Raw genomic sequence first — 16,343 nt, 5'->3', positions numbered from 1 at the left:
GCAGGCAGGCTCCTTAGTTGCAGCTCGAGGACTCCTTAGTTACGGCATGTGGACTCCTTATTTGTGGCATGTGAACTCTTGGCTGCAGCATGCATGTGGGATCTAGTTCCCTGACCAGGGATCAAACCCGGGCCCCCAGCATTGAGAGCACAGAGTCTTAACTACTGTGCCACCAGGGAAGCCCCAGAGATAACCACTATTCTGACATCTACCACCATCATGTAGTTTTGCTTGTTTTTCACTTCATTTACATGGAGTTATATACTGTGTGTTTTTTTAAGACTTTTATTGGTGTATTGAATATAATACACTATATATGTTACAGTAACATATACTGTATATATACATATATATGTTACAGTAACATATACTGATCTTAAATGTTAGCTCAGTGAATCTTGATATATTTCCAGCACTCCAGAAGATTCCCTCATGCCCCTTCCCAGTCACTACTGTCCCCACTAAGATAACCACTATTGTGACTTCTACCCCTATTGCTTGCTTTTGCCTGTTCTTGAGCCTCATATAAATGGAATCATACAGTATTGTAGTGGCCACGGAGGGTACCACCCGGATTTTCTTTAGGAGAACCTGCTGTGGGAAGCAGAGTTGACCGAGAACCTCTAGCCTACCCCGCTGCAGATCTGTCTTCTGCGCCCCAGCTCCCCGGGGCTACATCCAGCCACAAGCTGAGTATGAGGTACTGGAGCCTGGCCCTTCTGCCTTGATGGGGGGCCCTCCGGCAGACCACCTTTGCTCAGGTTGGCTTGGCTGAGACCCTCAGACTGTGCTGCCACCTGAGACCCTTCCTACTTAGTCTTTCCCTCCTCCTCTCCATTCCCAAGTTTTAGACCTTCGTTGTGATTTGAAGGTTTGCCATGCCGATTCCTGCTCCCTCCCTTTATTCTTCACGGGCTTTCCCCCTATTAAGTCCCTTGCATATCTGATTCCATTTTGGCACCTACTTCTCGGAAGACCCATGTGTTTTTGTGTTGGCTTCACTTGCTCAGCATTCTGTCTGTGAGAACCATCCATGTTGTTATGTGTAGCAGTAATTTGTTCTCTTTTACTGCATAAGTGTACCTCAATATATGTATCCATACTAATATTATTGGACATTTGAATCGTTTTCAGCTTGGGGCTCTTATTTTAACGTTTCTGTGCATGCAATCTTATGGTGAACACGTGCATTCATTTCTCTTGGGTATATGCCAAGGAAGTGGAGTTGCTGAGTCAAAGGTGTATGTTTAGCTTTAGTAGATACTGGTAAACAGTTTTCCAAAGTGGTGGACCAAGCTACACTCCGACAGCACTTATGAGAGTTCCTGTTGCATATAATATTTTTACAAATTTAAATGTGAAAGTGACTAGTTCAAAAGATAGATACAAAACAAATGTATGCTATATCATTCCTAGTTTAATGTTTAAGTTACCATTTTTAAAACTGCTCCATAGAAAAAATGTTCACATACCCCAAAGTGTTAATGGTGGTTATATTAAAGGGAGAAGGGAGATCACAGGGTGCCTTCACCTTGGACTTTGAGAAATATCTGAAATGCTTTACAACAAATATATATTTCTTTTGCTTTTAATTACATTGTCTTGAAAAATGTTACATAGAACTAAAAGGCTTATGATGAAAACCAGCAGTCTCCTCCTACACTCCTACGCATCCCTCAGTCCCGTGTCTCCTAGCTTACACTCCTATAATTGCTTCCTTGCTTCCAAAGATGTGTTGAAATCCCTTATCTGCTGCCTAATTCTCTTTATTCTGTGGGTTTCTATCTTTTCCATCGCTTTATTGTCATTTAGTGAGATTTCAAGAGGGAGAGGAAATTAATATGATCAATCTGCCACTTTTAATCATACAATCCAGGCTGATTTTTGGACATTATCATGGTAAATGGGATGTATCAAAAAATAGCGGCTTGTTTTAAAGACATCATTCTGGTGATTGGGAATAGGGATGGTGAGAATGGACTGGGGAGGGGAGCACCCAGAGGCTTGTGGGGAGAATGCTTAAAGAGCTGACAGGAGGGACTTCCCTGGTGGCACAGTGGTTAAGAATCCGCCTGCCAATGCAGGGGACACGGGTTCGAGCCCTGGTCTGGAAAGATCCCACACGCCACGGAGCAACTAAGCCCGTGCGCCACAACTACTGAGCCTGCGCCCTAGAGCCCGCGAGCCACAACTACTGAGCCCGTGTGCCACAACTACTGAAGCCTGCACGTCTAGAGCCCGTGCTTCGCAACAAGAGAAGCCACCGCAGTGAGAAGCTCGTGCACCGCAAAGAAGGGTAGCCCCCGCTCGCACCAACTAAAGAAAGCCCGCGCACAGCAACAAAGACCCAACGTAGCCAAAAATAAATAATAAATAAATAAAGTTATTTTTAAAAAAAGAGCTGACATGGTATTAGGAAGACACAGAGGTAGAATTCTCACCCAGCTGCAGCAGGATGGAGACAACAACGTAGAGGGCACGGAGAGTCCATGCCTCAGGGTCACAGCCCACGTCACGGGGCTGCTCACCCTGGTTCTGCTCCAGGATAGGCTCCACCTGGAAGGAAACCCACCAGACTGTAAAATCTAGAAACAAGGAAATATGCCAGAAATGGCAAATATTTGGCTGCACTCCTCAATCCTGAGCCATGGCAGACGTAGCAATCCACCACGGCACTCTTGCCTGGAGACCCTCAAACTCGCAACATAGTGACAGGCACTGCTGATCAGTCAAGGTGGGGCCAACTGCCCTCCTGGGACTAACAGTTTTCCAACCCCCTTTCTTGCCCATAGGCAAGCAACAGAGCCTAAAAAGCCCATCCTAAGTTGTCCTGGAAACTATATATCTGGGGAATTGCCACAAACCAGCTGCACAGACAGCTGGCAGAGGACTATGAAGTAGGAAGGGACTCGTCACTGGGACTTCTGGATCCTTGAGAGCACAGGCATTCACTTCCACTAGGACCTGGGCCCTCAGCCCAGGCTGTCTTACCTTGTCCTTCAAAAAGGGCAGGGTCCCCTTAACTAGGGCCTCAGCAACAAGCCGCCCCTCCTCAGACAGCTCAGGGGGCAAAAAGGAGGGTGGCTGGTAGAGAGGCGAGGCACATAGTGGGACGGGGCTTCACTGTCTGGTGAGAGCTGGGACAAGCATCAGAAGTTCCAGAGAGCCCCAAGGAGTGCTAGATGGAGGTTCTTCCAAAGGGCTCCTGCTTTCCTCTTAGCCTGCAGGAGGTCGTAGGGGAAGAGGAGGCTGTCCCTCAATCCCTGGCCTGGGAAAGATGGCCAGTGTCTGAAGTGTGAAGTTCTATGCCTCACAAAATGTAAAAGGCAGTGTATACCCTCTTCCTCCCAAGATTTGATTCCCCACAGGCCCCTCTGCTCAGCATTTCCTCCACACCAGCTTACATCCAAACCCCTCCTCACCCATCAAGTCATCCAAGAAATCCGAAACAGCTTCTGTGTGCTCCTCTATCAAGATCCCAGCAGCGTATATACAATGGAATATTACTCAGCCATAAAAAGGAACGAAATTGGGTCATTTGTAGAGACGTGGATGGACCTAGAGACTGTCATACAGAGTGAAGTAAGTCAGAAAGAGAAAAACAAATATCGTATATTAACGCATAAATGTGGAATCTAGAAAAATGGTACAGATGAACCTGTTTGCAAGGCAGAAATCAAGACACAGATGTAGAGAACAAACATATGGACACCAAGAGGGGAAAGCGGGGGTGGGGGGGTGGGGGGATGAATTGGGAGATCGGGATTGACATGTATACACTAATATGTATAAAGTAGATAACCAATAAGAAACCGCTGTATAAAAAAAATAAAATTCATTGTTTCAAAAAAAAAAAAGATCCCAGCAGCGTTAAAAAGGCTGCATGACAGAACCTGCTGGGCCTTCCATCTGTAGCTCCCCGGAGCGCCGGACCTCAGACACCTAGGACCAGGAGATGGGGGAGATAAGCCCACTCCCATTATAGCAGGTTGTCTCCGCACTGGCTCCTCCCTCTCTCTGCCCCAGTTCTTCCTTGGGCCTCTTACTCTTCGCTCTAGATCCTGCAGCTCTTCATCCTTGCTGAGGCACTTCGTGAAGCAGCTTAGCACCTCTTTTCGCTCCTCAGTCGGATTCTGGAGGACTCGCACCATGTCCTGCATCCTCTCCTTCACGCTTGGGAAATCCTCCAAACTCAAGGACTTCCCAGTAGAGGCAGAAATTAAGAACCCCACCCACCTAGCCTAGCAATCTCCATTACCAAGGCCCCCCAGACGCCATTCTTTATCTATCTTTCTTCTGGAGACCACCTCTCTGTATATTCCCTTCTTCTAGTCTTTCCCTGTTAAAACATCCTTCTTCCCAGACGCCCACCAGCATTGCCTCCCGCTGACCCCGCTTCCACCTCCCCAACTCACCCTCAGTCTTATACCAACCCCCAATTCTTCTCCATCTGCAGGAAATCAAAGCTTATGCTGTCCTTTCCATTCAAAGTGCAAGCTTTGGGCCCCAGCAGGAGTAGTGAGGATTTAGAGGAAGTTAGAGCAGTGGTTCTCAGCCTCGACTGTGCATGAGAATCCCCTGGGGAGTGCCCAGACCCGATGCCCAGACCAGGCCACACCCCCAGATCACTTAAGTCAGAATTTCTAGAGGTGGGACTCAGGTATCACTACTTTTAAAGTTCCCCCGAGGTGATGTCTACAACCCATGAGAATCACTGTGTTTAGAGGAGACAGATGCACTCTCCAGACTGAAGTTGAAACCTGCTTTGGGCACTGTCCTACCCTTCTCCTCCCAATGAGCTCCACTGCCACACACACATATGCACACACACTCACACGCACTCAGCTGCCCCACCTGAGCTGCACTTCTTGAGGCCAGAGGCCAGCTACCCTGAACACAGCTGGCTTCCATCCTTACCTAACCAAGATGAACCGCCATCTTTCTCTGCAGAGAGGAAGAATAATCTCAGAGAGTCTTCAGGTCACCTCCACCCACCTGTGGACCTTCTTGTCCCAGTGGTGGAAGTTTTCAATTCTGGACTCTGAGCCCTCACTGCCCATGCCAGGGAGCCTGCATCCTCATCGTGTGTAAATGACAAAGCACTGTATTTACAGACCCCTTCCTACACCCTCAGAGACAGCAGGCGTAGGATTACGCCTAGATGATTGAAGGAGAAATGGAAGCCCAGAGAGGGCCGCTCAGCAAGTTTGGATCAGGGCAGGAACTGGAATCTATCCCCTGACTCCTCTGTTATGGCACTTTAGTCTCTTTTGAGCTAGCAAGACCTTGCCAGGACTGAAACTGCAACTTCTACAACTTCCAGAAAATTTTTCTTGAATTTTCTGCTCCATCTAGACTTCTCTCTACTCCTTCACAAGGCCTTTTAGGCAGTAACAACCCTTACTGGATTCAGGGAAAGACTCTGAAATTCCAGAGGAAGCCACGCGGTACGTGGGCCTCTCACTGCTGCGGCCTCTCCCACCGCAGAGCACAGGCTCCGGACGCGCAGGCTCAGCGGCCACGGCTCACGGGCCCAGCCGCTCCGCGGCATGTGGGACCTTCCCAGACCAGGGCACGAACCCGTGTCCCCTGCATCGGCAGGCGGACTCTCAACCACTGCGCCACCAGGGAAGCCCCCTAGTTCATTTTAACGTCAGCATAACCGTGGCTCAGGAGGCTGTAGAGCTAGTGAGTGGCAGAGCCAGGACTGGGCCCTGAGACCGTCTGACTCCTAGTCCAGTGCTCCTTTCAGTGCTAGTGCTATTGTGTGAGAACTGGCCAGGCAATTCAAGTGTGCTTCCTAGGCCAGTAACCCTTCAGTAAGGGCTGTGAGCCCAGGATCCAGCACACTGACCTGCACAGAGCAAGTCAAAGTTGGCGGAGCCTGGAAACCCTAGGTCAACATGCAATCCAACCTACTTCTCCAACAGGCAGATTTTTCTCCTGCCCTTACCACAGTTCCCACCTGGGTGCATCCTATTACATTCTTAGCACTAAGAACTCTATAATCCCAGGCCATTTGTTATCCTCTTTGTAAAAATAGTATCCTTGCCCATTCTGGAATGATGAACAGGAGGCCCAGAAGCTCACTCACCTTCTGGAAAGGATTTTTCTTTTCTGCCCGAGAAAACCTAATACCTAAACCAGTTTGTAAAAAGAGAAAGAGAGAAAGACCAGTTATCAAAAAGCTCCGTTCTGGGACTTCCCCGGTGGCACAGTGGTTAAGAATCCACCTGCCAATGCAGGGGACACAGGTTCGTAACACTGGTCTGGGAGGATCCCACCTGCCGCAGAGCAACTAAGCCCCATGCACCACAACTACTGAGCCTGCGCTCTAGAGCCACGAGCCACAACTACTGGGGCCCCCATGCCTAGAGCCTGTGATCTGTAATAAGAAGCTCACGCACTGCAACGAAGAGCAGCCCCCGCTCTCAGCAACTAGAGAGGGCCCGCGTGCAGCAATGAAGACCCAATGCAGCCAAAAATAATTTAAAAAATTAAATTAAAAAATTGTTTTTAAAAAAAGAAAGCTCAGTTCTCTTTCTGTAAGGTCCTCTTTCTCCCCAACCTTCCCACCCTGCCCTCCAACAGAAAAAAAAATTACTGGGAGAGAGATGGGAGTTAACACTTCTAGGGAAGAATTAGTGTCATGCTGGGGCAAACCCTGGGTCAGTGGTGTCTGAGCAAGGACCCTTCATCACCCTTCTTCTCATTCCCTGGAACTTCCCCCCCACCTTCCAGCTCACCAGGGCCCCTCCAGGCTGACATAGACCCCAGCTGAATCAACCCCCACCCTACTCATGTGTTCAGGCTCCCCCATCCACCCCGCCCCACTAGGCCTTGCTTACCCATAATCTCTGCGTTGGGGAAGACTAGCTGCTTTACTTGATAGCCCAGGACCTTCTCAGGGGTGATGGTCACTTCCGTTTGGTGCTAGGAAAAACGAGCTCAGGTTGATTGATCCGTAAGTGCTTGACATAGTTATCTTGCCTGATCTCCCAAACAATCCTGGGAGGCAGACATTTTTATCCTCCTCTTACAGATGAGAGAACCGAGGCTCTGAGAGGGTCAGCAGATGAGCCCGTTTCACAGCCAGTATAGCTGAAATTTGAACCCGCATCTGACCCCAAAACTCATGTTGTTTCCACTTCATTCAACAAATATTTATGGGGAATTCCCTGGCCATCCAGTGGTTAGGACCTGGCGCTTTCACTGCCAGGGGCCCGGGTTCGATCCCTGGTCAGAGAACTAAGATCCTGCAAGCTGCGTGGCGTGGCCAAAAAAAAAAAAAAACTTATAGAGGACAAAACAGGCCCGTTTTGTTCCAGGCATCGTGGCTCCTGCCCTCCTGCCTCCTGGAAAGCGAGGAAGACAATGAACAAGCAAAAAACACCCGAGTAACTATGAACCGTGGGAAGCGCTATGAAGCAAATGAAGACAGAGCACCACTAGAGAGTAACAGGGGAGAGGCTGAGTGATGCCACACAGACTTTGTTGGGGCAAGAAGAGAAGTCGTAAGAAGGCCAAGGAGCAGGCAAGACTGCTCAGAGAGGTCTAAAGGAAGAGCTGAAGAGTGTGGCGGCTGGAAGGCAGCCCCTGACCTGCAGTGGGTGAGCCGAGCTGGCTCTCCCACAGTCCCCACCTCCCAGGACCCTAACCTCGTGTTCATATCGGGGGCCAAAACATTTCACGGGGTCCCAAAAAATATATTGCTTTTCACTTTTCAGGATTACAGTCTTTGTCGCCTTCAGAGTTTCCATCACTAGATAAAGATCTTCTCTCATCGCCTGGACTGATTGGAACGTAGGGGGCTCTTTACTCCTCTTCAGCTTTCTGGAGGGAGTAGAGGGGCAATGAGAGGGGCCCCACCTCCCAGGGACATTTCTCCCTCTCCAGCAGCTCGTTTCTATTTGAGATTAAGTGCCTCTGAGGCCGGAAGACCACAGCACCCCCGTCCCAGTTCACTTTACCCACTGTGGGCGGGAACGGGGTGCAAAGTGGGAAGGGAACCCGCTAGCATTTCTGGAAGGTTACAGTGTACCAGCACTGTGAGATACTTCACGCGTCATTTCATTTAACCCTCACCGCCCCGCTATGATGTAGGCAGGATTGCATCCGTTTTTCATATGACGAAATTGAGGCTTAGAGACAGGTCGTGAATGGTCCAAGTTCACACAGCTAATAAGTGTATAACTGGGATACAAACCCCAGTCTGTATGAGTCCAAAGCTTGTGCCCTTCCCATGGCACTGAGATAGGTATCTGCCCAGTCCACAATACCCCCTTCTCTGAGAAGGGGCTCCAGCTCCCTGCACTGGTCTCTGGGGCCTGGTTGAATTGTCTACCCTTGGGGGTCCATGAGGCATCTCTGATTCCATAAAGAAATTCATTTGGTGACTTAAAACAGCCTGATGGAGGACTTCCCTGGTGGTCCAGCAGTTAAGACTCCACGCTCCCAATGCAGGGGGCCCGGGTTCAATCCCTGGTCAGGGAACTAGATCCCGCATGCATGCCGCAACTAGACCCCAAGCGGCCAAATATAAATGTATGTATAAACCTCCCTCCCTCCCTACCTGATGGAATTTCTGGTATTCGCAACCAAAAGACCCCCAAGAAAGTCCTACATCCTTGCCTGAGCAGATCTTCCTCTACCTACCCTCCCCCCCCCAACTCTATTTACACATTCCACATAGCTTCACTCTAGAAACAACAGGCTTGCTAGAAAAATTGAGTTCCCTCAGAAAAACTGCAGAAGCCCCCTCCCTAGCAATACCGTGATGGGTAGGGGTAGATCAAAGGACCAGTACAATTTCACTGCAAGGCTTTCAGTTTTTAATTAAAGAGGAAAAACAAAAGGCATCCACCGTGCTCAGGGAGGGCTAGCCCAGGAGAGCGGTGGGGCCCCTTCCCCCGACCCATCCACACTTTCCAACAATTGCAGCTAGGGAAGAAGACACCGATACCGACCACAACATGACTGCTGAGGAGGAAGTATCCCTCTAAGTCCCTTGGAAGGACCATGCCCTCAGCTATCAGAACTTCTGTGGCACTTGATTGGTGCCACCCTGGTGGGGTGGGCCGGTGGCACTTCCTGTGCAGGAAATGTTCAACGGGGGTGCTTTGATTTCACTGGGCTTCACTTCAGCTCTCTTACCAAGTACTTACCATGTGCTGGGGATAAACAGAGAGGTTAGTAAAGTCAGTCCCTGGTCACAAGTTGTTCTGAGTGCAGTGAGGGGAGGGAACATGGAAACCACGGGCTTGCCGCAAGGCAGAGTGAAACAGGAACAAAACACAGATTTGAGCAGCACAGTATAGGAAAACAGAGGACAGTGGCCTCTTGAAAGCAGCCAGTTTGGGTCCAAGCCCAAGAAATCAATCACCCCGGAGGACAGCAGGGAAATAAGTGAATTGAGGACCTCAGAAGAAGGGCTCCTGGAGGCTGATCCTGGAAGAATGAGAAGGCTTCCTGAGGGTGGAGAAGAGGAGGGCATGCTTGAGTGAAGGAGTGGGATGGGGAGAGCTGGGAGTAGGGAGTGGGAGGCTGCACCAGCCAGGGGCCCCCCACCTCAGATGCTCTTGGTGCCCAAAATGGGCTTCTCCCTCTCTCCCTCCCCCTTGCTGCCCGCATCCAGCCTCACTTGTTCTTAATGGAATCCAGGAATTTCTGGAGTATCCGGGTCTTTGATAACTCGATGCCCTGCTCCAGGGACCTGGAGAATGTTATTCCCACGTCAAGTGTTTTTTCTTTGGGTAATTTCACTGTCAAACTTCCCTTTGAGTCTACGCTGTCCATAACTTGGGACTTAACCTCTTGACCTGGAAAGAGAAAGGTAAACGTCACACTGAGGCTGACCCCAAAAGATCTCTCTCTAGAAAATCCTCCCTGGTGCACCCCGTCCTGGGCTCCCCTCCACAATCCCCTTCCCTTCTGAGGAATTCTTCCAGCTGTGGCTCTCCAGCCAATGCTGTTCTCACCAGAAGTCATCATGCCTGGAGCCCACTCTGCCACCTTCTTACCAAATGACCTTGGATAAGTCACATCACCTCTGAATCTGTTTCCTCATCTATAGAAGGAGAATTTTTTTTTTTTTTGGCTACGGCCTGCGGCATGTGGGACCTTAGTTCCCCAACCAGGGATCGAACCCGTGCCCCCTGCAATGGAAGCTCGTTGTCTTAACCACTGGACCACCAGGGAAGTCTCTATAGAAGGAGAAATATTAATAGTACCTACTTCCCATGCTTGAGGAAATTAATAAACTAATGCAGTTAAGCACTTAACAAAGTGCCTGGCACACATACTAAATGTTCAGTAAATGTGAGCTAGTCCTATATAACTATTTGAGAGGCTGAAATGAGACAAGGAAAAGTAAAGTGAAAGAATTAGGAGGCCCTGACCTTTGGGAAATAAAAGTTAAGCAGAGTTCAGTCTCTGTGTTTGTGTGCACTGTGCAGGTGTGAAGTGAGGCAAGTCTGGAAAGTTGCCCACCCAGGTGGACTCTGCCCAGCTTTGCATAAGGCCTTGCATAAGGCCTTGCATAAGGGCGTGGACTCCAAGTCAGTTGCTGCCCTGGAGCTAGTGGAGCATATGTGGAGATGCTGCCAGGCTGCGTGTCCTTCTCTCAGACCTCCCAGTTCTGAGCCTACAGAGCAGGGAGAACTTCTACTGCTGGATTTGGGGGGCAGGGCCAGATTTACAGAGAAGAAATGCATTTTGAAACTGGTGGAACTATGACAGACCTAGAAATAGTGCCTGAAATCAGTCCTGTGTGTGGGACGCTAATGTCTCAGGGCCCAATTGTTTCTTGAGTAACGTAAAAGTTTGTGGGTACTTTATCAGAGAGAAAGAAAAATCAAACCTTATGCACACAAAGAATACAGTATGGGGGAATTCCCTGGCGGTCCAGTTGTTAGGACTCTGGGCTTCCACTGCAGGGGGCATGGGTTCAATCCTTGGGTCAGGGAACTAAGATCCTGCAAGCCACACGGTGCAGCAATCAATCAACCAATCAATGAAACAGTATGGAGGAGGAGCAGGGGGAAAGAGTAACTTGACAGTGGAGAAACCTGACAGGCAGTACCTCGGCCAGCTGACCAAGGTCAACATCAACAGTGAGAAGTCATGTTGATAGTACATAACCCTGATATGATGTGATGGGGACAGCACTTTACGTCTGCAGTCTTCCTCCCCCAAACCCATTACCTAGGTCTATCCATAAGAAAAAAATCAGACAAATTCCAATCAGAGGGGTGTCCTACAATATGCCTGACCACTACTGCTCAAAACTGTCAAGGCGGCTTCCCTGGTGGCGCAGTGGTTGAGAGTCTGCCTGCCGATGCAGGGGACGCGGGTTCGCGCCCCGGTCCGGGAAGATCCCACATGCCGTGGAGCGGCTGGGCCCGTGAGCCATGGCCGCTGAGCCTGCGCGTCCGCAGCCTGTGCTCCACAACGGGAGAGGCCACAACAGTGAGAGGCCTGCGTACCGCAAAAAAAAAAAAAACTGTCAAGGCCATCCAAAACAAGGCAAGTCAAAGAGGAGCCAAAGGAGACGTGACAACTACATGTAACATGATGTCCTGGATGGGATCCTGGAACAGAAAAGGAACACAACATAAAAACCAAGGAAATCTGAATAAAGTATGGACTTTAGTTAATTAAAAACAACAACGATGTACACCATCTACACCATCTAGTTAAAAAAATAATAATCTGTTTGAAAAGGGAGCAGGCCAAGTTGCTGAAAATCAATTTAAATGACCAGTTCATCTGATTCTTAAGGACTTTTTTAGTTTGGTTTCATCTCTCCCTCTGAATTTTTTTATGCAAACAGATAGACTTTCCCTTAAAGCAAGTTAACTGACTTAGTCAAATTTTTTTTTCCATAATTAAACTTGCCCCTGCCCCCTGGGGAGTAAGATGATCATTGCAAAACATTCTAGTCCTGCTTTAAAGTTTTCTTCTGTTTCCAGTGAACTTGTCTTTTTTTTTTTTTTTTTTTTTTGAGAATTAGCTTTTAGTAAATTGACTCTTGGCAATTCTCATTTCAGAGATTTGACTCAGAGTCTTTGAAAAATACTAATCTGAAAATTTCCTAAAGTCCCTTGCTTACTTAAACCCCACTTGTGGAAAAGCCCACCACCTCAGAGTATTCTGTGCACTGCTCTTGGTCACATAACAGCAGTACCAGGCACGTGGCAGGTGCTCTAAAACTATACACTGGTGTCGTTAGAATTCTTTTCCATCTCTTGGTGAGATCCAAATGGGCTTTGGCAGAGATGTCTGAGCTGTAAAACTCCTCACCATGAGGCGTGAGATGCTGCAATAAGTCTCCAAGTGAGGGTTCATCAACACCTATCCTGGGGCTTCTGAAACCCAAGAAACCCCAGGAGTCGCTGAGCTTGGAAGCAGGGGGATGGAACAGACTTCTCTACTAAGGCCTTTGAGCCCTTAAGGGAGTTCTGCTCACCAGCAACTTCCCATTCAGCCATGATCTCCAGGAACAGGAAGGGATAATAATAATAACCGCCACCAGTAGAATGATTGAGGCGAACTTTTATTGAATGCTCCTTCTTGCATGCACTGTGGTAAATGATTTATGTAATTTATCTCTTTTGATTCTTGCAACAGTCTTCTTGAGTTGATAGACGAGGAAACAAACTTAGATAAAACCACTTGTCCAGAGGTCACCCAGCTGGTAAGTGTGGCAGAGCCAGGTTTCGAAGGCAGATGCCCCCAATTCTAAAGCCTGAGTCCTTTCCTAACCACTAAGCTAACTGCCTCCATTTAATTATCCGTTTAAATGATAAACATTATAAACACACAAGAAGACCTCGGCTAATTTAAAAGCGAATTATTTACAAAGGAAAAAAATAGGAAAGACGACTATTAAAGAAGAGTTTCCAATAAAAATAAATTTCCATTTCCCCTATTCCCTTCTCCCCATGCAGCTCTCCCATACATTTCTTTAATTGAGGTGTATGGACGTGTACATACAAATACCACGGTTCCTTTTTTGACTGGCTGACCTCATTGATAGCAATGGGGTGTTGACAGTGGGGTAGCGTAGGCGTAGACAAAGTCTCTCACCCACCTCATACGGACCTTGGAGCCCAGGAACCAGCTTATCAAACAGCCCTTCACCCTTGTCCATCTCCAGGATGTCCTACAGGGTGAGGTCTCTCTTATATTGGTATCCAAAGAAACGTCTCCTCTCCTTCACCAGATAGAAGCAGTGGAATCTGTCAGCATCAATGAGGCTTCTGACAGCGATCATATCCCCACCAGTGTCCATGTGTTTGACCACAGCTCTTGCGATTTTCTCAAATACCACGAGCATGGTACCTGGACCAACTGGGAAAAGGAAGCCCATTGCAGTTTGGGGGAAGGAAATATTGGTTCAGGTTTTTAAATCTTCTACCTTTGGCAGCTTGGGGTCAAGAAAGATCCAAAAGTTCTAGGCCTACCAGAACGGTTTGCCTTCCCTGTTTCCAGAAGGTGTGGTGGTCACTACACACTAAGGTGGGATGGCCATCACAAATGCTGGATTCTCCTCTGCCCCTTGTGGAAACTTTCTGGAGGAAAGCTGGAGTGGTGATTGCCCAGAAGGAAAGCGAGATGTTTTCTGCATCTCCCACAGCAGAGTTGCCCCTTGTTCAGAGGGGCCTGATGGGTGGGAAGGTAGGCTCACCATCCCCAGCCAGACCCTCACCAGTGCTGATGAAGAGGACCCAGGAAGAGATGAGGGGCATGACTGCCAGACCTCACATTACCAACCGCAACAGATGACTCGCTTCGCTCTGACCCCTGGGCCACCCCCACTTTCCTGTTCTGCAAGGCAGTTGGATGGTTGCCCCTACCAACCATTTCCCAGTGAGATGGTCATAAACTGGCCTCAGAAGGAAACAAAAGAGAAAAGGTAGTACTCTACCTTTGTACTCAAGAGTGGCTTGGAGCTAGGTGCTCTGGACAGCCCCCCACCCCCAAGTCCTGTCTCCTCAGTTTCTGGTCAACTTCTGAAGGGTCCCCTTATACTTGGTAAAATAAAATGAATCCCCAAACCCCACCTGGGGCATCTCCCTCCACCCACTCTCCCCTTCACCCTCTCCTGGTCTACTTTTGTCTCCATCTTGCCTGCCCTGCGGGACCCTCCACGGGCCCACCACAGGGCCAGCCTGACACAGCTGCTCCTCCCCCATTTCAGTTCAGCAGCAGCTCTTGTGTCCCCACCACATTGGACCCTTCGGGCTCTCTTTCCTCCAAATCCTTCTTACTCTTTCCCCTTCCATCAATCATTCCGCATCTCCTTCCCTTTCTTCAGGCTCCTCTGTCACCCTCCTGAGGCCAGATCACCCCTCACAGTCTTCCTGGCCACCTTCCCCTAAGTCCCTTCTGGCTAGCCCAGGCACCTACTCACCCATGCTCCCTTCTCTGCCCCTGCCCCCATCATGGTGGCCAACTCCTCACTCACTCCCCACCTAGGAATTCATCTGGTTATATGGAAAGGCTGTGCCCAAGGCCCACAGTCCATCTCAGGGGCCACCCACCTCTTTTTTTGTCCTCAGCTACTCACCAAAAATGGAGGTTGAAAGAGTCCCCTCTGTGTAAGATCTCTGCACGGTTCCTGGCCACTGTGTCTCAGGAAATTATAATACAGGAATTGAAAAAAAAAACAAAAAACCCCAAAAAAACTGGAAAGCTAAGTGCCCCACCTCTCAGGCTTTTAGATAAGCCACATTATAGCTAGGGTGGAGGCAGACAGGCCAAAGGTAAGAAACCAACCCTTCCCTCCTCCTGGACCCAGGGAGCAGGTGGGAGATAGATGACAGACATACACAGATGATAGATATACACAGATGACAGATATACAGATGACAGACATACACAGATGATAGATATACACAGATGACAGATATACAGATGACAGACATACACAGATGATAGATATACACAGATGACAGATACACAGATGACAGATATACAGATGACAGATATACACAGATGACTGACAGATATACAGATGACAGATATACAGATGACAGACATACACAGATGACAGATACACAGATGATTGATATACACAGATGATAGATATACACAGATGACAGATACACAGATGATATACACAGATGACAGATATACAGATGACAGATATACAGATGACAGATATACACAGATGACAGATATACAGATGACACTGCACTGAATGTGCTGTAAAGACTCCTCCCTCTCCTGGTCATGTGAGCCTCAGTAAGTCCTATTCCCTCCCACTCATGCTTATGGTGGGGAGAAGGAAGCAGGAAGATTCCTCTGAAGACACAAAGGCCAGGAGGAGATGCAGCCCTCCAAGGCAAGGAAGAGAAGTGAAACAGGGCAGGAATTCAGAGGAAAGGACTGGGCACCCCTTGGGGCTCTGCCTTCTACATGAAGCCATTGCTGAACTGACCTCCTCCCTGGCCGTGTCACAAGCTAAGCCCAGAGGTGTAAGTTCTGTCTGAGGACCAGCCAGGCGAAGTCCCAGAGCAAAATGCTGCTCTCTGGCCGGCTTACTGCCTCTGCCAGTTCCCCGCCAGCCCCTCCAGCTTGCTCTGCTGGAGGCAGCAGGAAAAGCAGAGGTCCCAGGGGCCCTCCCACCATCCAGGCAGAGGGTCAGACTGATGCTCCACACTGGCCCGTCTCCGCCCCCTCCAGGAAGCAGAGGCCAAACTCAGGGGAAATAGGAACACACTGTCCTTTATTTGTGTTTCTCAGAATACTGTACAAAGGGAGTAAAAATCCTATTCACACACTTTGCTTAGAAAGATTTTGAGGTCAAAGTTCCTTATGATACGTGGGGCGGGGGTTGGGGGGACCAGGATGCAGAAAACAGGGCCAGTGACGCCACCACCGCCGCTGCCACCGCTCCCTCAGCGCCCTGGCACCCACACCTTCTCAGAAGTAACACGGACCCCAGTCAGGCTGGGGAGGGGAGAAGGCGGCTCCTTCCCGCCCCTGCAGGTCACTCCCTGCGCCTGCCGCTGTCCCGCTTGAGAGGGACCATGCGGGACTCTGCAGCCCACCAAACCCCTTTGGAGGTGGCCTGATGGCCCCAAAGGTGCATGCCACACGAGAGGCCCCACCCCAGCACAGTCTGCACAAGGAGGTTACCGGGTGAAGGGCTGCAGAAGGGCCCCACCATTCATCATGTCTGTCCCACGTCCCCGCGGCCCTCACACCACCGCAGAGACGGGCGTCAAACTGGACCTGTGCTTACAATGACGCACAGGCCCCTTCCACCCATCTCCACCCCCTCATGCCAACGCAGGAGCTTCAAACCCATAGCAGCCTCCCTTCCCGTTACCCCCACC

The 16,343-nt window shown here is 49.4% G+C and overlaps 1 protein-coding gene across 1 annotated transcript; it reads right to left on the bottom strand.

The window, feature by feature from the left end:
- Positions 1 to 2,412: 2,412 nt before the first annotated feature.
- Positions 2,413 to 13,400, bottom strand: GSDMB (gasdermin B). Its single transcript, XM_024744325.1, is given in 10 exon segments — positions 2,413 to 2,556; positions 2,992 to 3,064; positions 3,425 to 3,506; positions 3,894 to 3,942; positions 4,047 to 4,209; positions 4,923 to 4,944; positions 6,849 to 6,933; positions 7,659 to 7,833; positions 9,641 to 9,818; positions 13,102 to 13,400. Coding segments are annotated over 10 exon segments (1,239 nt in total). The 5' UTR covers positions 13,370 to 13,400.
- Positions 13,401 to 16,343: the final 2,943 nt, after the last annotated feature.

The sequence above is a fragment of the Neophocaena asiaeorientalis genome, unplaced genomic scaffold, assembly GCF_003031525.2.
Source record: "Neophocaena asiaeorientalis asiaeorientalis breed wild unplaced genomic scaffold, Neophocaena_asiaeorientalis_V1.1 scaffold1, whole genome shotgun sequence".
Classification (NCBI taxonomy): Eukaryota; Metazoa; Chordata; class Mammalia; order Artiodactyla; family Phocoenidae; genus Neophocaena; species Neophocaena asiaeorientalis.
Note: the sequence above shows the minus strand (reverse complement) of the source record. Positions and strands in the feature narration are given on the sequence as shown.